The following is a 20,549-nucleotide window of genomic DNA, read 5'->3' as shown; positions in this document are numbered from 1 at the left end:
ATGTGGATAGCAGGGTGCCCATCTGCAAGAGGCACTAAAATTATGCTCTTTCTTCCTCCCCGAAAAGTGGAAAGAAACCAGGCCAGGAGCTCGAAAAGACACATGAACATAATTTATTAAATTCACCACACAAAGAACATGCCACAGGAAAGAATATCAGAACTGGAAGGGCCCATGGAGATTATCTGGTCCAACCCCCTCGTTTCACAAATGGGAATGGCGTGAAGAACACCAGAACACCAGAACACGATGGACAAAGCCAGCATGGGAGCTCAGCCCTGATGCACAGAAACCGCAGACTTAAGGCTTCTGGTTTTGAGCCAAGTAGAACCTAAAGACTTAATGTTTATTCTTCATTTTTCTGTGTCCTACGGTACCACATTCTGATGCTTATCTCCTCCTTAAGGCTGCAGGAAGAGCCCTAAAGAAACTCGATGAGTGGCAGGTTCACGCAGAGCCAGGATAACAAACTGACTGTGGAGCAGAGGGGTACAGAGGGGTTAAGGGAAGAATTCAATCCCTCCTGATTGCTCTCTTCCCCCAAACAACAGACACTCAGACCCCGATGCTTCAGGGAGAATATATCAATACTTGCCTTCCTGAGGTTTGGAGGAGGAAGGGAAAAGCAGCAGGAAAGAGAGAAAAAGACTATGACATCATTCTGAAATCGACAAGTCCACTGGGAACACTCTTTTCCCTCTGTCGAGCAAATCCAAACACTGCAAGAGAAGGCTGTAGAACTCTGAACTCTGGTATTTAATCAGTTGTGAGATGTAAGCAAAAACACCAATAACTTAGCAAAATAAATACCACGAGAGTTTCTTCACTGAGATGGATGTAACCCAGTGAAAACAGTTTTTAGGCGCTGAGTCGAGAAGAATGAGGTGTATCTTGCACTGCAACTTAGGGGGAAACCCTAAGAGATTCTGGGAGTCTTCACAGCAGACAGAAGTTGCCCGTAACTGTCCATGGCCTCACAGAACCTTTCTGCTATGAGCTACTCCCTGAAGGACATTCCCCCTCCCCAAAAGACAAGGCCTGTCCAGTCAAAGTTGAGGTTCACAGGCCCCGACAGGTAGCCCCATTGTCTGTCTGCAGGAGGCCTGGGTCAGCATGGGGTGAGGGTGGAGCAATTAGAAAAACAAACAGTTCGTTGCTAAGAACTGAGCTGTGTTTAAGGAAGGAACTTCATGCCCCAGGGACACTCTCCAATCACTGCTGACGTCTGTGCCTCCAGCCTCTAGGGCTGAGGCAGATCTTGTCACCTCTCCCGATCTGCGGAGGGCCTGGCTTCTGGGGCAGAATAACCGGCCCGGGCTACAAACTCCAGCCTACAACAGAAGGGAGGCTCTGCTACAGAGAAAAATAGTAACTATGGGAATAAGGCTACTGCCCTGGCTCCTGCGGGCAGGATATCGCCGGCCTCCAGAGGCTGCAGTGTCCAGAGGGGTAGCTCATCCCCCGTCCGCCCAGCGTAGAGGATGGGCGTTCGGAACCATGAAGGGAGCAGTCGGGAAGTCAAAGTCAGGGCCGGCAGCCTCCAGGGGTGGTGGGCTCCTCCTCAGGCCAGAGGCACCAGCAACAGCAGCATCTTGTCTCCTGCAGCTCATGTTTCCACCACTCGGATGAGAGGCATGGGCTTTAGGCTGGGGGGCTTGGAGATCCTAACGCTGAAAAGAGAGTCGGAAGCGCTGCGTGCCCTGTTGTTGCCCACCCTTCACAGAGCCGCCCCTCCAGTTTGCCTCTGGATTCTACCCTGCAGGGCCCGCTGATCTCTTGGTTCTAATGCCTTGAAATAGTAATTGTCAGTGCTAAGAGATTAGGGGACTGGTACTTTTGTCTGGTGGCAGGGGTGGGGAAAAGAGAAGGCGCAGCTGAACACCTTAGGAGTGGGTATGGCTTTGATTCTTGATTTTTTTTCAGTCTTGGACCTTTTTGTGAATCTCTTGGAAACAAAAGGCCCTCTCCCTGGAAATATGCCCTTACTACACATTCACAATTTTTGCATACAACTTCAGGGGGTTCAGATGCCTCTAGCATTGTTCATGGGCCTCTTTGGGGTTCTGGTATCAGGCTCTACTCTAACCTGGTTAGAAAGTGGTTCAGGTGGAGAATGGGTCAGATTCGAGACTGAGAGAATGAAGCTGGATTTAGAAGAGCCTCATCCTGGCCTTGGCACTAAAGGTCTCCTTCCCACGGCTCTGTCCCTCTTTCCTTCACTTCCTACCTGGGGCCCACTCCAGGCATGCCCACTCACCTGCCCAGGTTCTCAGTCTTGGTCCGGTTCTGGGTGCTGAAGTTGCCATGACTGACTTGTTTCTCTATCAGGTGTTCCATCCGGTCGTGCATCTCTAAATTCTGTAACACAAGTTATGAGATTAGAATTGGGCTTCCTCTGGTTTGCCACGTGCCACATTTAACCAGCTCATTCTGGTCTCCACCTCTATGCGCTGCTGTCACCCCCACCCCTACCGTGTGTGCCACCAGGATGCCCTCTCCCTCCAGTACTTGCCCCAGCCTCCTTCCCTGAAGGCGTGTTCTCTCAATAACTGTGCAGCACTGATCATCTCCTGTAAATCCTCTCTATACATTTCCTGCGTATAATTTCCTATAGTCCGCTGAGATATTTACTTATGTTTGTCCATATGCTTTTCTATAAAGTATTCTTAGGTATTTTTAAAATGTATTTTATCTATAAATCTAGACTGCAATCTCCCTGAAGATAAACAACCCTGTCTCCCATTTCTTTTTATCTCCCCCACTAGCTGGGACCCTCACACAATGGCTGCAAAGCAATCTCAGGTAGTCAGTCAATGGACAGGAAGGGCCCTGAGGTATGGTAGAAATCCGACCAAGAACTCATTAGCTAATCGAGCCCATCGCCTTAGCCAAAGAGAAGACTCCACCTGTAGAATGCATCCTCCTTCAAAGCTCAGCTCCACTGTCAGCTCCTCTGCCAAGCCCATATAGTCAGAATGAAGGGCCGGCCTCCATGCTGCTATGTGGCACAGGGCTTGCACCATGAGGATATATCCTTTTAGAGTGGGGACAGGTCTTACCATTGTTTGCAACTCCCTGAAGAGTCTTAGAAAATGTTCACTCAGCGGAACTGAAGATCATCCAACCACCCCAGCTACTCACTTCCAAGCAGCAGCTAGACAGGATCGAGACCCCCTCCAGAATCTCTCCCTCCCTATGTCCAGTTTTTTCTTCAAGAGTCTGCTCCCTTCCCAGGGCTGCCCAGAACACACACCTCGGCTTCCAGGTAGGCAATTTTCTCCTTGAGCTCCTGGATGGCAGTGTCCTTTGACTGTATCACAGCTTTTGAATTCTGGAGCTGCAAAGACGTGGCAGACACTGGAGCTTGTTCTGAAATGACTCATTACATACTCATCGCACTTCGCCCCGCTGCCGGGGGAGCCAGCAAAGACAAAGGGCAGAGTTTTGTACCTCTCTCGTGACTGGCTTAGCTTTTCTATAAAAGCCTTGTTTCAGTCACTGTTAAACTCTTGATTATCCCAGGTGTGAGGGCAGGGGTTTGAGGGGAACACCACCCTGATAATCCAAAATAATGGACGATTCAAAACCCATTCCATTTGACTTTGGGAAATACAAATTATGTATTGGTTCAAGAGATATTTATTGAGTGCTTACCATATGACAGGCCCTGTTCTAGAGAATGGGAAACAGCAGTGCACAAGACAGAAAAATCCTAGCCCTCATGGAGCTGACATGCAGCAACTATGCCCTCCCAATTAGGGTATCTTAAATTCTCAAAACGATTCTACAAAATAGCATATTCTGAGTGTGCTACCCTAGCTCAGGCAAGGGCAGGCAGAAAATGTGCATGAGGTGCAAAGGTTGAAAATCCACACACAGATAAGTGAGTTTATTGGGACTTAATTACTCATTTACCAGCACTCTTCAAAGTGTGGGAGAGAATAACCTTTTCCTTCTTTTCCCATGGGAATGCACAAGGCAAATAACCAAAAAAGTAGGGGGAAGATGGGAGAAAAGCAAATCCCAATCACCCTAACCTAGTAATCGGTTGCCATAAATGTTTTATGGGACACTTAATGAATATAAGCCAAGATACCCAAGAGAATAAATCAATAAAGGTGTAGACTTGATAGGAAAACAGGGCTAGACAATGTGGAAACTTCCAGAGGGGTAACCCAGAGCAGGGTAAGATCTAACCCTGCTTACCTGCTCTATCATTTGCCGGACTTTCCGCTGCTGGCTCTTAAGCATGTCATCCAAGTGGTGGATCTTCTCCCGCAACCCAGCCACTTCCTTTTCCAGGTTAGCAGCTCTGGGGATTAAGACCAGAAGGCTGAGGGAAGGGGAAAAGATGCTCTCTCCACCCAGTCACAGTAAGGGCCTTGGGCTCAGGGGGTTTCGATCAGGCATGATTCCCTCTGCCTGATTCCCCAGTGGTCTGCTGTAAGGAGGAGGTGGTGGGACACCTTAGAACAACACATCAGAAGCATCACTAGAGATCATCTAGTCCAAATAAGGGAACTGAGGCTCGGAAAGGTTAGAAAGGATAAGTCATTCTGGATAGTTCTACGGATATAACTAAGGCCAATAGGTAGACGTTTCAAGGAAGGAGTTCTTATATTAACACGGGAAAGACTTTTTCAGTATTAAAGTTGTCAGAAAGTGGACTGCCTCGTGTGTAATGAACTCCTCCTTCCTGGAAAGATTCAAGTACAAGCTGGGATTATGATACCCTAGACCATCAAGCTTTGGCAGGGATTTTATATCAAGAGGGAGATGAGATTCGAGGACCCTTAAAGCCTCTTCACACAAGTCTGTTTCTAAGTCTCCTGACTCCTGCAGACACTGCTGTTTCCTTTGCCTCTTCTAAGCAAACTGGGCCAAGATCTCCAAAGGTCAGGCGGCTGGGGAGAGTGTCCAGGAGTTCAGAGCGCTGAAGAATTGCTGGTACCCATTACTCTCTGGGTCTGCCTGAGGAAACAGACAAGCGCCCACTGCTAGAAGATGGGCAGTGCTCGGCGTGGGGGACAGTGCAATCTGAGCCTCCAAACTCACCCTTCCTAAGCTTCAAACATTCTAAGTTGTCACTCTCAGCTCTCCAGTGCCCTATTACTCAGTCGCCTTTTATTTAGAAAATCAGCATTTATGATGCATAGCTGTCACTTGCCATCCCCAAGTCTCGGTTTTGGATTATCTGGTCTTTTGTGTTTCTCCTGCTCCTTCCACTCAGTCTCCTGCCCATGAGCACCTCCACCATTGAGGAGGGAGTGCTGAGTAATTTAAAGCAATTCTGGGGCTTCCCTGGTGGCGCAGTGGTTAAGAATCCACCTGCCAATGCAGGGGACACGGGTTTGAGCCCTGGTCCAGGACGATCCCACATGCCATGGAGCAACTAAGCCTGTGCGCCACAACTACTGAGCCATGCGCCATAACTACTGAGCCTGCGCTCTAGAGCCCGTGAGCCATAACTACTGAGCCCGCATGCCTCAACAAATGAAGACCGTGCGCCTAGAGTCCGTGCTCCGCAACAAGAGAAGCCACCACAATGAGAAGCCCGTGTGCCGCAATGAAGAGTAGCCCCTGCTCGCCGCAACTAGAGAAAGCCCGTGCACAGCAACGAAGACCCAATGCAGCCAAAAATAAATAAATAAATGTATAAAAAAATAAAAAATTTTTCTAAAAAATAAAGCAATTCTGCTGTGAAGCCTGAAAGAAGGCTACAATAAGATGTCTGCATTTTTCATGCCAGGCAGGCCTAGATCAAGGATATCCCAAAGGAGAGAAAAGGACCCCCCAGCAGACTGAGGGGTCCAAGAAGGCAAGGATTGTGTCTGTTCATCTTGGAATTCCTTAGAAGGCCCTTCAGGTAATGTCTGTTGAACTTAGAAAGGTCCAACTTATACAATGAAGTCCAGACCAATATACTAATGTTAAATTTGATTTACCAGGACTTCCCTGGTGGTGCAGTGGTTAAGAATCCACCTGCCAATGCAGGGGACACTGGTTCGATCCCTGGTCCAGGAAGATCCTACATGCTGCAGAGCAACTAAGCCTGTGCGCCACAACTACTGAGCCCGCACTCTAGAGCCTGCGAGCCGCAACTACTGAGCCCGCCCGCCATAACTACTGAAGCCTGTGAGCCTGGAGACCCTGCTCCGCCACAAGAGAAGCCACCGCAATGAGAAGCGCACGCACTGCAATGACGAGTAGCCCCTGCTCGCCGCAACTAGAGAAAGCCCGCGTGCAGCAACGAAGACCCAACGCAGCCAAAAACAAATAAATGAAATAAATAAATTTATTTTTAAAAATTTGATTTACCATCTGAGATCTTCTATATTATTTGCCAACAGCATAAAAAATTTCTAAATTCGTGAAGGTCCAAGAATGGCTCAATCTTGGCTCTGTAGGTTTCACTCGTCTGGGGTCTCTGATCCCCTCTGATCAGAGGGAATTCCTCTGATCAAAATCCTCTAACCCTGGAGTAGAAAGGATCTCAGAGATCCCCTAGATGCCACTGCTGACAGGTGGGTCTCAGTTTCTGAGTTGGTTCAGATGAAAGAAGTTCAGTATCTCTCCACGAAGCTGCTCATTGTATTTTCATCAGCACGACTTGTGAGGAAAGTATTCAATTTTACCCTCAGATAGTTTACAGTTGGTTTTTGTTTAGGGGGGGAGTAAGCTGTGGTGTAATATTACCACTTCCACATCCAGTGTGACAACCACGGAATGATGTGCCACAACGGCAGACACTTTGTCAGCTCCTGCTTGACCCTTGCTCTAAAACTGTAGAAGCCCTTTCTTCAGGTTATTACTCCCTGGAAAATGAGCTCCTTGGAGATGGCAGCCTCCCCAACAGTATCTCCCTGGGCAGGGCCCCGCACTGAGTAGACACACAGTGAGTCAGAGCTGGAAGATCTGACATCAGCACCAGCTTCCTCCCCAGGTCTGTGCCCTCCCCTCCCTGCACCCCAACCTCACGGTGAACCAGAGTCCTTACTTTTCTTGTTCTGCTCGGCAGTCAACCTTCTTGCTCCGAAGTTCCTCCAGAGCTGTCTCCCCTTCCCTGACCTTTGCCAATAAGGCCTGATGCTCCTGGATGGGCCAAAGGGAAGAAAATCTAAGATGAGGAGATGGCGACAGTTTCTGCGTTTGGGGTGAGATGGGCACTAGGGCTGGCAGTCAGCCCCTGCTGGGCCTGGGACAGCTGCCAAAGAGCAGCAGCCCAAGCTGGTTTGATGGGGCACTCTCCCCTGTCCGGGATAACCCTTCCCACCCCGGCACATAGAAACTTCTCAGCCTCACCCAGCTGCCCAGAGGGAGGGTCTGGCCCTGCATTATCCAGGCCCCCCTGCCAACTATGGCTACCAATCCCCGAGAAACCAGGCTGAGTGGCTCCTGAAGAACCATCTTCAAAGGCCAAAGGGCAGCTATACAAGAACCCGCCTGAAATGGAAATGGGTTCAACTCTAGTTATCAAGGGCTAAGTTAGACAGAGAAAGACCTTCCCATTCCTTAAGGGCTAAGAGGTCCTCAAAGGTATTTGCCAAAGGAAGCTATGAAATGTGCTTTTCTGGAGCTGCTCAGAAAAGGACAGTCTCTGCAACCACCTCAGTCAATCCCCAGGCACCTTCCGGCCCAGGAGTCTGAGTGCGGAAGAGCAAGACTCCAACAGTTACCGTCTCCATTCCCACAAAGCATCTCTGCAGCTCCCCGACTTCTGCCTCCTTCTGCTCCACTCTGTCCTCTGCTCTCTGAAGGGCCACCCGATTCTGTTCTGCTTCTCTCTGGTACCGACTGAGTGTGACCTGTGACACAGGATGGGGAGGTGTTAAGCATGCAGAGGAACAAACATGGATTAAAAACCTTAGAAAAGAAAACCCAGAGGGGGACTGCCCTGGTGGTCCAGTGGCTAAGACTCTGCACCCCCAATGCAGGGGGCCTGGGTTCAATCCCTGGTCAGGGAACTAGACCCCACATGCTGCAACTAAGCGTTCATATGCCGCAACTAAAGATCCCGCACGCCACAGCTAAAAATCCCACATGCCGCACAGCCAAATAAATAAATAAATATTAAAAACAAAAAAACAGGAATCTGGGTGCAGTGATGGGAGGAGGGAGGCAACCCTGATGAGCACACCGCTGTCTCCCACTCACTGTTCCAGGACCACTCAGGAGACTAGCAGATTAACTCCACTGGCAGGGTTAACTGTCCCATAGTTGATCAAGCTCTACTTTAGAGTGACACCTGGAACCCACAAGCACCGCTTTCCAGATGGCTGACTTCGTCAACACCCCCACCAGCCCTCCAATGCCACCCAAGCTTAACCCAGTGTTTCAGCTTTCCTCCTCGTGCAAACACAAAAAATCCAGGGGAGGAGATCTCCATGTCCTTCCTTCTGTCTCCCACTCTTCCTCGTCCTCACTTCCAGCAATACTGGAAAGGCCAAAATGGCACCCGGAAGGGCTACTAGCACCAGGAAGAATTTGCTCTTTGTCAAAGATGATAAGCCAACTTGGAAAGGAGAGAAGCAGAATTTGTAGTGAAAAAGTAAGAACTTGCCTCCTTTCCTCCCACGTGCATTTTGCCAACTCCAGTCATCCTTCAGGTCTCAGCTTAGACACCCCTTCTTCTAGGGAGCTCTGAGCTCGGGTGAGGAGCCCTTCCTTGTGTGTCCACAGAAGACACACAGCCCTTCCCTCTTATAGCACTGAGCAGATTTTGCCCGGTCACTTGTGTGCACCCCCAAGGAGACCATCAACTTCATGACGGCGGAGACCTTGGGCACCGTTACCTTTCCAGAGCTCAGCACAACACCGAGCACACAGCCGCCGCTCCATCATATCATGAATGGAATTGATGGTCATCTAGTCCAACCCTCTCCTTTCACAACTAAAGATCAACTGACCTATTCAAGGTTACACAGCCAATGAATGACAGAACCCGGTTCCTTCATCATCCATTTCAATGCTTCCCAGTTACCCCACACTGACTCCCCAGTCAGTTACTAAAAAAAATTCCAGGTAGCCTCCGGAAAGCCTAACCAGACCTGGTAAAACAGAACACCAGCAAGCAGTTTGTGTGGCTCCTCCCAAGTCAGAATCAAGGAGGAGAAAGCAAAGCACGGGATGATGTGTGATGGGATGTTTCCATGCTGCACACAGCTCTGTCCAGAGCGAACTCACGGCAAATCCTTCCTAACGGCCAGGAGCCAGCAGGACGGGAAAGCATGAGGTTTTCCTCATGGTAATTGACAGCCTTGCCCTTCCTCCCCCGCACGTTCAGAAAAGGAGACCAGAAAGTCTAATTCACCAGGAGAGACAGAGAAAAGCCTTCAAATGTCTCATATTAGCCTGGAACAGGCCAGCCCCATGGGCGGGAATGTAAAAATAAGGCCTCTCATTTCTGTACACAAACATTGCACCCAGGTTGATGTGTGCTCGGAGTACAGCATTAACGGGCCACAGATGATCCTCACACCCAGCTGCAGGATCACAGAGGAAAAACACACACCCCTCTGCCACATGAGTCCCACAGCTCCAGCCAGCTCTGCCCTAAGGGAACCTCTTAATCATAAGAGGGTGTGGTGACCTACCCCAACAGCGGGAGAAACCCAAGGAGCATCTCCTATCGCAGGTGGGTGCTGCATGCCTTGGGGTTAAAGGGCAGCCCCCTGTAAGAAGCCATGGGCGTGTGGTTAACAGCTGTCAGGGGTCTTCTAGCCTTGGGCTTTTACTCAGGACACTTTTGCTCAAGCTTTGAAACCCAGGGCCAGCAGAGCCCCCCCGTATGCTGCCAAAACCAACCAGTACTTCACAATGTCTCTCAATGTAGAAATTTCTTTCTAAAATTCACAGTCTGGTCAGTGCTACAGCCTCGACCTCCCCTTCCTCCTGTTCTACTCCAAGAAGGTAAGGAACAGCTGGTCATTGAACCAATTCATTGTCAACCAAATTATCCAAATTGTGGAATCTGAAATAGATACAACAAACTCCTTTACTGCACAGCTACTCTGTTCTGAGACCAACTAATCTTAGTATTACCCTAAGCCCAAATTATTTAGGATAGGAAAACCCACATGTTAAACTGATCACTAAGAAAAATATAGGATATTTTTTGTTTCTAAAACCCTTTTGAGTAATAAATATACTTACATATATTACCTCACTCAATCCATACATCAAACCTGTGAGGTATATTTCATGACCCCTTTTTACAAAACTTGAAACTGATGGTTAGGGAGGTTAAACTACTCACTCAGGTAAGACTTCGACTACTCTTGAGGCAGTTGATCACTCGCACTGCCCTTCGTCCTCACCCTCAATACACCTCTCAAAATTCCCTCTCTTAGGGAATTCCCTGGTGGTCCAGTGGTTAGGACTCCACGCCTCCACTGCCGGGGGCCTGGGTTCGATCCCTGGTCAGGGAACTAAGGTCCCGCAAGCTGCGTGGCGTGGCCTAAAAAAAAAATTCTCTCTCTTAGTCCATAAAACAGAAGAGTTCAGGCTGGGATTCCTCTTTCCACCAGACCCTAGCAAGCCTGGGCAGGGCAGAATCCTACCATGACATATTTCTGACCTAAAAAGTACTTTACGTGTGGGTGAACAATAGCACATAACAGATGGCTACTCTCACATAGAGCAGCTAGGAAAACTGCTCTGTTTGCCCAGTGTACCTCATCTTATACCCAAAGAATTGTCTGGAAAGCATGGAAGACATCACATACTTTTAATAGTGGGGGGCTTTCTCTATATAGAGATTTTTGTATTTTTTTTAATCTGCTACAATAACCTAGTATTACTTTTATAACAATAATTGAGATACTCACTCAAGAACACAGAGCTCTGGGCAGCAGTAGGGATAAACTGGGAATTTGGGATTAACCGATACTACTACTATATATACTGCAGATAAACAACAAGGACCTACTCTATAGCCCAGGGAACTATATTCAATACCTTGAAATAACCTATAATGGAAAAGAATCTGAAAAAGAATATATATATGTGTATATAACTGAATCACTTTGCTGTACACCTAAAAACATTGTAAATCAACTATACTTCAATTTAAAAAAAAAGATCACAGAGCTCTGTGTTGTAAAGCCAAGTCTTGATCTAAAGTCCCCTGACTCCATGGGCACAGTTCTTCCTAAGACCACACCAATTCATCCACTCCTCCTGTCCACACTTAAGAGGCACCCACCTGATGCCAGGTATTGTCCCAGACACTGGGGATGCAGTGGTGAACTTGACAGCAATAATCCTTGCCTGCATGGTGCCTAGAGCCCAGCAGTCCTTATAGAAAGGACTTCTGAAGTACCTGCTCTCCCAGACCAGCATCACCACTCTGCTCCAGTAGAGCAGAGACTCAAGAGCTAGCCTTAGACAACAAAAACTATAAATATCCAGGAAAGGGCAAAGCAGACAGGAAGTACTCCAGGCCGCAGAGCCTAGCCTTTCCAGTTGATGGCACTCCAGCCAGGAAGACTTCATCTGCACCTGTATCCAGTGGCTCAACCATTAGGGCACCTTCTCCCCAGATCCCAGATCTCACCTCAAAATCCACACGGTCTGACTGGTGCTGCCGCTCAGCCTCCTGCAGCTTGACAAGCAAGTCCTGCACGGTCCTCCTCAAGCTCTCGACATCTTCATCTCTATAGGTGTCCACCTGCAGCCAGAGCAGGGAAGGGAAGGTGAAGTTACTATGTTTGTGACTTGGTAAGAGAAGGTCCCCCCGACAACGCACACTTGTTTGGACCATCTTGCTCAGACCACCCTCACAAAAGAATTCACATCGCACAAGGGGAGAGTTAGTCAGTCATAGGCACCAAGGAGTTCTGAGTTATTCATACGAAAACACTCTCATACCCTAAAGAACTCAATTAGCTTCCAATCACCTGATTATTTTAGGACACACTAGTCATTTTTATACATGTATCAACTGATTAATGAACAGGTATGTTTATGCCGTTCTCATGTGTCTGTCCTGCTTCTGTCAGACTAGAGCTCTCTGAGAGCAGGGACCATGTTTCGCTTTGGACTACAGTTCCCCAAGGGCAGGGACTGTGCCACACTCATCATGAGGGGCATGTCCCAAAGGCAAGCCTTTTGTGGTTCTCTGCACTTAGCACAAAGATCAGCAGATAAAGGGTTACTGACAGATGGGCAGCTTAAGGCAAAAGCACCCAATAAGTCCAGGAATCTGATTCGATGGAGGAAAAGGTGTCTCACTGAGGTTACTGTGAGCCTCTCCCCCAGGCACACCCGAACTGGGGGTGGTTAGGGCTGAGCTGGCATGTACACTCTCGCTGCACTTCAGTTACCAGCTCCCTTGAGTCTGACAGAAAAGTCCCTCCCGGTCTTGCACAGCGGGAAGTAGCAGCACCTTCAAACAAGAGCACAGAGCTCAGCTGGGAGGAGGGGACAGGGTCCCTGGGTGGCTGTGTTATCACTGAGTCCTGTGGGCCTTGTTTCTCTATCTGGGAAGCAGGGAGAAGACTCCTTACCACGCCCTGCCTTACAGCCTGCCTCAAAACTAAGATAATATCCGGTAGGGCTTGGAGCTTGTGAGAAGAAAGGCTGAACAGATAGTGCCAGGTGTTATTATAACTTGTTGCCAACAGCATATTTGCCAAATATGGTGATTCGGGGAAGGGAAACATCCAAACTGCACATCTAAAGTAAGTGGCTAGAATCACAACATTCCAAATCCAGCCGTCAGTAAGTTATCTGGTCAGTTCCCCTATGTCTGCGCCTATGCTGCTGGGCAGGTGAGAATGTTTGAAAAGGCTCCTCCTGGAGCGCAACTGTTACGTGTTTATTTCAAATGGCGTTCTCATAAGACTCTCTGATGACATGAAAAATTTAATGATACAGTATGAAGAGAAAAAAAGGGAGTTATAAAACTTTACATGCAGGAGCTAGAGACAACAAACCAGATTTTAACACAGCAACGTAGATAGAGCCTAAAAACATGGTGTTGGATAAAAAAGGAAAAAACAGAAATACAGCACAAGTCCATTATGAAAATTAAAAATGGGCTTCCCTGGTGGTGGAGTGGTTAAGAATCCGCCTGCCAATGCAGGGGACACGGGTTCAAGCCCTGGCCCGGGAAGATCCCACATGCCATGGAGCAACTAAGCCTGTGCACCACAACTACTGAGCCTGCGCTCTAGAGCCCGCGAGCCACAACTACTGAGCCCGCGTGCTGCAACTACTGAAGCCCACGCGCCTAGAGCCCATGCTCCACAACAAGAGAAGCCACCGCAATGAGAAGCCCGTGCACCGCAATGAAGAGTAGCCCCCACTCGCCACAACTAGAGAAAGCCTGCACGCAGCAACGAAGACCCAACCCAGCCAAAAATAAAAACAAATAAATTAATTAATTTTAAAAAACATATTTAATAGGCATATTTAAATCATATATTGAATATGTTAGAGTGAGTACCTTTTGGTTGGGGAGACAAAAAAAAAAAAAAGTGAAAGCAGTGAGAGGCCTTTATGGGACCAATGATGATAACGAGCCCTGAACTGATGGGAGGGTCTGATTCAGCTCTGCACTTGAGAGCCAAACAAACCTAATCCAAAAATATACCTGCCCAAGCAAAGAAACAAATGCAAAGAAATGCTATATACAGTCTAATCTCAGTATCATAAACATATATTTGCACTGAAGGAAAAACAAAGGAAATTTCACCAAACTGGTTTTTCTCTGGGTAGATTACAATTGATATCTTTTTCTTCTTTCAACTTTTCTGTGTTTCTGAATTTCCCTAATTTTCTACAATATGTGTGTCTTAAATTATTATGTAATCACAAAAAATATAATAACAAATGTCATTTTAAAAAAAAGTACAGCCATGTTTATTTGTCAATTATACTTCAATAAAGTTGGGGGGGAAAAGAAAAGTACAGCCATGGAAGGAAATATTTTGTCGTTATTCAAAAGAATGAGATAGGGGCTTCCCTGGTGGCGCGGTGGTTAAGAATCTGCCTGCCGGGGCTTCCCTGGTGGCGCAGTGGTTGAGAATCTGCCTGCCCATGCAGGGGACACGGGTTCAAGCCCTGGTCTGGGAAGATCCCACATGCCGCGGAGCAACTGGGCCCGTGAGCCACAACTACTGAGCCTGCGCGTCTGGAGCCTGTGCTCCGCAACAAGAGAGGCCGCGATAGTGAGAGGCCCGCGCACCGCGATGAAGAGTGGCCCCCGCTCACAGCAAGAAAGCCACGAGAAAGCCCTCGCACAGAAACGAAGACCCAACACAGCCAAAAATAAATAAATTAAAAATTAATTAATTAATTAATTTTAAAAAAAAAAGGTACCTTTAAAAAAAAAAAAAAAGAATCTGCCTGCCAATGCAGGGGACACAGGTTCGAGCCCTGGTCCGGGAAGATCCCACATGCTGCAGAGCAACGAAGAGTAGCCCCCGGCTTGCCGCAACTATAGAAAGCCTGCGCGCAGCAATGAAGACCCAAAGCAGCCAAAAATGAATGAATAAATAAATAAATAATTTCAAAAGAACAAGATAGATTTACACATACAAATATGGAAAGAAGGCTATATATACTTTTCAGCTTAAAAAAATAAAAAAGCAAGCAAGAAATAATGTATTTATCATGACTGGAATTGTGAAAAGTATGTGCATATTATATACATACATTTATCCATGTATGTATATATAGTGCATGTGTATATATTAGTGTATACACACACACACATACATATGGCTTTTAAATATGGTTGTCTGTATATAGAAAAACACTCTAGAACTTTAGACTAGAATATTAGAACTAATAGAACTAATAGGCTAAATATTAGAATCACATGAAGAGCTTTTAAAAGTCCTGACGCGTAGGCCACACTTCAGACCAGTTAAATTACAGTCTCTAGGGATGGCACACAGATATTGCATCCTTTAAAGCTCCCAAGGCCATCCTAATGGGCAATGAAGGCTGAGAAGCACTGCTCTAAAAGGACCCACCCACGGGAATTCCCTGGCGGTCCAGTTAGGACTCTGAGCTTTCACTGCCAAGGGTGTGGGTTCGATCCCTGGTCAGGGAACTAAGACCCCACAAGCCACGCAGCATGGCCAAAAAACTAAAAATTAAATAAATAAATAAATAAATAAATAAAAGGACCCACCCACTTCAATCTGTTAACCTTGAATACTTACAAGGAGTGGGATTGGAGCAGGAAAATTTCCGCTTTATATATTTCTCCTTTGTTTGAATTTTTACAGCAAGTAAATATCACTCTCATATTTAGTGAGAGAGAGAAAGCAATAAACAAAGGATCAGGAAGGATTATTTCCTGCCTCTTGGCCAAGCAGTAGTTACCACTATTTTCCCTGTTACCTACCTTGGGTGGGCTGCTATGTGGAGTCAGGGGACCTTGACTAAAGCCATTTGGCTTTTCTAGCACCACCTATTCAAAGAAAAATAAAGTTGGTAGTGAAAACAGTCCCAAGCAATCAACTTTGAAACATTCTTCTCCTTGTTTTTTTTTTTAATTGAAGTATAGTTGATTTACAATCTTGTGTTAGTTTCAGGTGTACAGCAAAGTGATTCAGTTATACATATATATATCTATTCTTTTTCAGATTCTTTTCCCTTATAGATTATTATAAAATATTGATTATAGTTCCCTGTGTTATACAGTAGGTCCTTGTTGGTTATCTATTTTATAAATAGTAGTGTGTATATTTTCATCCTAAACTCCTAATTTATCCCTCCTCCCTGCTTTCCCCTTTGGTAACCATAGTTTGTTTTCTATGTCTGTGGGTCTATTTCTGTTTTGTATATAAGTTCATTTGTACCATTTTTTTTAGATTCCACATATAAGCAGTATCATGTATTTTTGAAACATTATTCTTCTAAGAGTTCAAATCTTAGAAAGACAGAAAGAGGAGAGAGAGAGAAGGGGGGAGGAAGAGGAAGAAGAAAAAGAAGGAAGGAAGGAAGGAAGGGAGAAGAGAAAAGAAAAAAAGACATCTAGTGCTCTGTGGGAAAATGGAGAAAAGAGGGAGTGGAGAAACATGTGCAGCCTTGAGAGGGAATACTCTATCTAGCCTTGTTGGGAGGAGGAAAGAAACCCCAGGCTAAAACCTTTCAGCAGACTGGAAAATGTGCAGGCCCATTCCTCGCAGCCCAGGAAATACAAGCAGCTGTCTGCCATAAACAAAGGGTTTCCTTTGCCCCTCGGGGATCCTGACAAGGTCTGACAAAGCATAAATCAAAAGGGGAAGCGGCATTTGCTGCAGTTCTTTCCAACCCAAAGCCTGATTAGTCATCATACGACTGCCGTTTTGTGTAAACAAGGTGCCTGGACTTCTGGGCTCTGAACACATTAGGTTCTTCAGTCACCAGACAAAGCACCTCCCACCAGCCAGATGTGAGCTCAGGCAGTGAAAGTCTTACCTACAGCCAAAGCAAAATGAATTAGGGAGAATCCACCACACAAGCCTAGCACATGCCCAAGACGAAGGGTAATTTTGCTGGCACTAGCTGCTAGGTCACTGTTCCCCTTAGGAGAACGAGGGCAGGGTCTACTGGAGAAAGACCACCGCAATCAAACCAAAAGCAAATGAAGGAGACACAGCTCGGAATCTAAGGGAAGATGAGGGTGAAGTCATGGAAGAGATAGTTCTGCTCTCCTGGGGACATTTCTATCCTCAAATTTTTGAAGAACTGAAAAACAGGATCCCAGGATCATCCATCCCAAGAGGGATGCTCCAATCAGTTTGGTCTAACAAACATTTACTGATGACCTTGTGCATCCCAGACCCTGGGCTGGGGTGTGGGGACACAGAGACGAGGGTCGGGGGGTGAACCCTAACCTGGAGGAGCTTCCTGTCCCAGGGTAGAGATAGCTATAGACACAGACAGTAATAATAGACAAGGACCAAGACTTCCAATTTACACCACAAGCATCACCAAATTAAGCAAGATCAGCTTATGAGAAGTTTGGATTTATAAGTTAATTGTCTCTTTATAAGACTTTGTATTACAAGAAGATTGATCACAGAATCCTTATATATAAGATGGCCTGCCATTGACTTAATAATTTTATTGATATAAATTCAATTTTTGCACATGCTTTAGGAACAGGTGTGCTTGTATGTAGGCTGATTAGTGTGAATACAAGTGTCCATCTGCTGGAGAGTCCTAACAAGGCTGTGAGTGCTCAGAGAAGCCAGCATCACTTGTATTCTCGCCTTTCCTGGCAGCGGCATTAGATTCGGCACCCACTGGGTGACTGGTAAATGGCACAACCCCACCTCCTCAGTGGGGACCCAACCATGGACCATTTCCTATTACCTGTATCTCCTGTTGATGGAGAGAATCTCCTGGATTTCCGTCGAGCTTCCTACTTATATCCTCCCGGAGCTTCTGCAGGCAGTTCCTGGCCTGGGAGGAGAGGGCAAGAGGCTTTAGCTTTGGGAAAGAGAGCACACCAACTCACCCACCGTTGTGCCTATCCACAGCCCATACTCCTATGAGTCAGGTACTGTTCTAAGTACTGGCTGGGAAAGGAGAGAGTCTAGTCAAGTGGGGCTGCAACCCAGTCCCTCCTATACAAGCAACAAAATAACAAAAACCATGCCCCGGTGTATCTAACATTTTAGTTGTGGAGACACACAACCCAAAAGACAAATAAGTAAAACATGTAATATGTCATGGTGACAAATGCCAAGGAGAAACATGAGCCAGAGTGAGGGTTAAGAAAAGTGGGGAGGGGACTTCCCCGGTGGTCCAGTGGTAAAGAATCCGCCTTCCAATGCAGGGGACATGAGTTTGATCCCTTGTTGGGGAACTAGGAGCCCACATGCTGCAGGGCCCGTGCACCTCAACTGGAGAGCCTGTATGCCGCAAACTGCAGAGCCCACATGCTCTGGAGCCCACGTGCCACAACTAGAGAAGAGAAAACCTGCATGCCACAACTAGAAAGAAGCCCACACACCGCAATGAAAGATCCTGCGTGCCACAACGAGGGTCCCGTGTGTCGCAACTAAGACCGTACATAGCCAAAAAATAAATAAAAGATAAATAAATAACATAAATATGTTTAAAAAAAAAAGTAAGGAAGCAAGGCTGGCAACTTTAGGTAGGATGACTGGGGGGATGGTGCTAGGTGCATGGTGCTTAATAAGTATTTGTTGATTAATGGATTGGTTGATTAATGGAAGGGTCAGAAATGATATTTACACACGAGGGGGCATGGTGCTTTGGAGATACGAAGGGAGCAGAAGGGAGAAAATCAGAACTTACAAAAGAAGGGAGCCAAAAAAATGTGAGGTTCAGAGAAATGACCTAGGTCATTTCCACAAAGGGAAGGGGTTCCCACCTCCTGGATATACTGGACCTCACTCTTCAGCTGGTTAATATTCTTCTCATGGATCATCTTGTCTCCGGACTTCCCCTTCAAGTACACCTGAAATAAGGAAAACAACACTAATTAAGAGACCTCCAATGGAAGCAACCTAAACGTCCATTGACAGATGAATGGATAAAGAAGATGTGGTGTATATATATACACATACACACACACACAATAGAATATTACTCAGCCATAAGAAAGAATGAAATAATGTCATTTGCAGCAACATGGATGGACCTAGGATTATCTTACTAAGTGAAGTAAGCCAGACAAAGAAAGACAAAAATCATATGATACTGCTTATATGTAGAATTTAGAAAAATAAAATGATACAAATGAACTTATATACAAAACAGAAATAGACCCATAGGCAGAAAACAAAATTATGGTTAGCGAAGGGGAAGTGGGGAGAGGGATAAATTAGGAGGTTGGGATTAACATATATATACTACTATATAAAATAGAGGACTTCCCTGGTGGCTCAGTGGTTAGGAATTCTCCTGCCAATGCAGGGGACATGAGTTCGACCCCTGGTCGGGGAATATCCCACATGCCATGGAGCAACTAAGCCCGTGCGCCACAACTGCTGAGCCTGTGCTCTAGAGCCCGCGAGCCGCAACTGCTGAGCGCATGTGCAACAACTACTGAGGCCTGCGTGCCTAGAGCCCGTGCTCTGCAACAAGGGAAGCCACCGCAGTGAGAAGCCCGTGCACCGCAACGAGGAGTAGCCCCTGCTCACCGCAGCTACAGAAAAGCTTGCACACAGCAACAAAGACCCAACACAGACAAAATAAATAAATAAATAAATAACAAGGACCTACTGTATAGCACAGGGAACTATACTCAATACTTTGTAATAACCTATAAGGGAAAAGAATGTGAATCAGTTTGCTGTACACCTGAAACTAACACAACATTGTAAATCAACTATACTTCAATAAAAATAAATCTCCAGTTAAATTAACTCCACATAGGCAACCTCATACACTGCTGGTGGAAGGGTAAATTGTCACCATCTTTCTGGGTGGCAATTTGGTAATTCCGATCAGAAGACTTAAAACTATATTTACTCTTTGGGGGCTTCCCTGGTGACGCAGTGGTTGAGAATCCGCCTGCCAATACAGGGGACACGGGTTCGATCCCTGGTCCGGGAAGATCCCACGTGCCGCGGAGCAACTAAGCCCGTGCGCCACAACTACTGAGCCTGCGCTCTAGAGCCCGTGAGCCACACTACTGAGCCTCCGTGCCATAACTACTGAAGCCCACGCGCCTAGAGCCCATGCTCCGCAACAAGAGAAGACACCGCAATGAGAAGCTCGCGCACCGCAATGAAGAGTAGCCCCTGCTTACCGCAACTAGAGAAAGCCCATGCAGCAGCTGAGACCCAACTCAGCCAAAACTAAATAAATTTTTTAAAAAAACTATATTTACTCTTTAACCTATCAAATCTATTTCTGGAAATTCATCCTAATGAAATAAATTTAGCTGAACTAGCATAAATACTCACATACATATATGCAAATTCATGGAAAGGGGGTTGTAAAAGGGGATTTACACATTTTTCTCTGTATACCATGCTTGAATCTTTAACAACTGAGAAAGTATTTCTTTATCACTTGTATTATAAAGCACATTCACAAATTAGTAACATATACGCTCAACAAAGTATTGTTTATGGCGGCAAAAAATGGAAATAGACAAAATGTCCAACAATGGAGGATTAAAGAAATTATGGTATGTGTATACTAGAACACTATGCACCCATTTATGGATACAAAGATGTTATAAACTACCATTAAAGGTGGGGCAAGCAGGGGACTGCCCTGGTGGTGCAGTGGTTAAAACTCCGTGCTCCCAATGCAGGGAGCCTGGGCTCGATCCCTGGTCAGGGAACTAGATCCCACAGGCATGCCACAACTAAGAGTTTGCACGCCACAACTAAGGAGCTGGTGAGCCGCTACTAAGGAGCCCGCCTGCCACAGCTAAGACCTGGTGCCACCAAATAAATAAATAAATATTTAAAAAAAAAAGAAGAAGAAGAAAGAAAAAGTAAAAAAAGAAGAAAAACCCACAGAATGGGAAAAAATTAAAGATTTTTTTCGAAATCATATATCTGATAAGGGTCTATTATCCAGAATATATAAAAGAACCCTTAAATCTTAACAATTAAAAC

General features: G+C 46.3%; 1 protein-coding gene across 4 annotated transcripts in view; it reads right to left on the bottom strand.

Moving 5' to 3' along the window:
- Positions 1 to 97: 97 nt before the first annotated feature.
- The window catches only part of TUFT1 (tuftelin 1), a 45,013-nt gene continuing 24,561 nt past the window's right edge, over positions 98 to 20,549 (bottom strand). For 2 of the 4 annotated variants that reach the window (XM_059931272.1, XM_059931291.1), the window contains 10 exons: positions 18,344 to 18,430; positions 17,317 to 17,406; positions 15,359 to 15,424; positions 11,555 to 11,668; positions 7,677 to 7,805; positions 6,998 to 7,092; positions 4,207 to 4,312; positions 3,254 to 3,337; positions 2,258 to 2,358; positions 98 to 1,670 (listed from right to left, as the gene is read on the bottom strand). In XM_059931272.1, coding sequence (XP_059787255.1) covers positions 1,607 to 1,670; positions 2,258 to 2,358; positions 3,254 to 3,337; positions 4,207 to 4,312; positions 6,998 to 7,092; positions 7,677 to 7,805; positions 11,555 to 11,668; positions 15,359 to 15,424; positions 17,317 to 17,406; positions 18,344 to 18,430 — 936 coding nt within the window. In that variant the 3' untranslated portion in view covers positions 98 to 1,606. Of the gene's footprint in view, positions 1,692 to 2,257; positions 2,359 to 3,253; positions 3,338 to 4,206; positions 4,313 to 6,997; positions 7,093 to 7,676; positions 7,806 to 11,554; positions 11,669 to 15,358; positions 15,425 to 17,316; positions 17,407 to 18,343; positions 18,431 to 19,197; positions 19,238 to 20,549 lie in introns of all 4 variants that reach the window. The other 2 variants (XM_059931282.1, XM_059931261.1) reach the window with 2 other exon arrangements.

The sequence above is a fragment of the Balaenoptera ricei genome, chromosome 1 (genome assembly GCF_028023285.1).
Source record: "Balaenoptera ricei isolate mBalRic1 chromosome 1, mBalRic1.hap2, whole genome shotgun sequence".
NCBI classification, from domain to species: Eukaryota; Metazoa; Chordata; class Mammalia; order Artiodactyla; family Balaenopteridae; genus Balaenoptera; species Balaenoptera ricei.
This window is presented reverse-complemented; position numbering and strand designations above follow the sequence as displayed.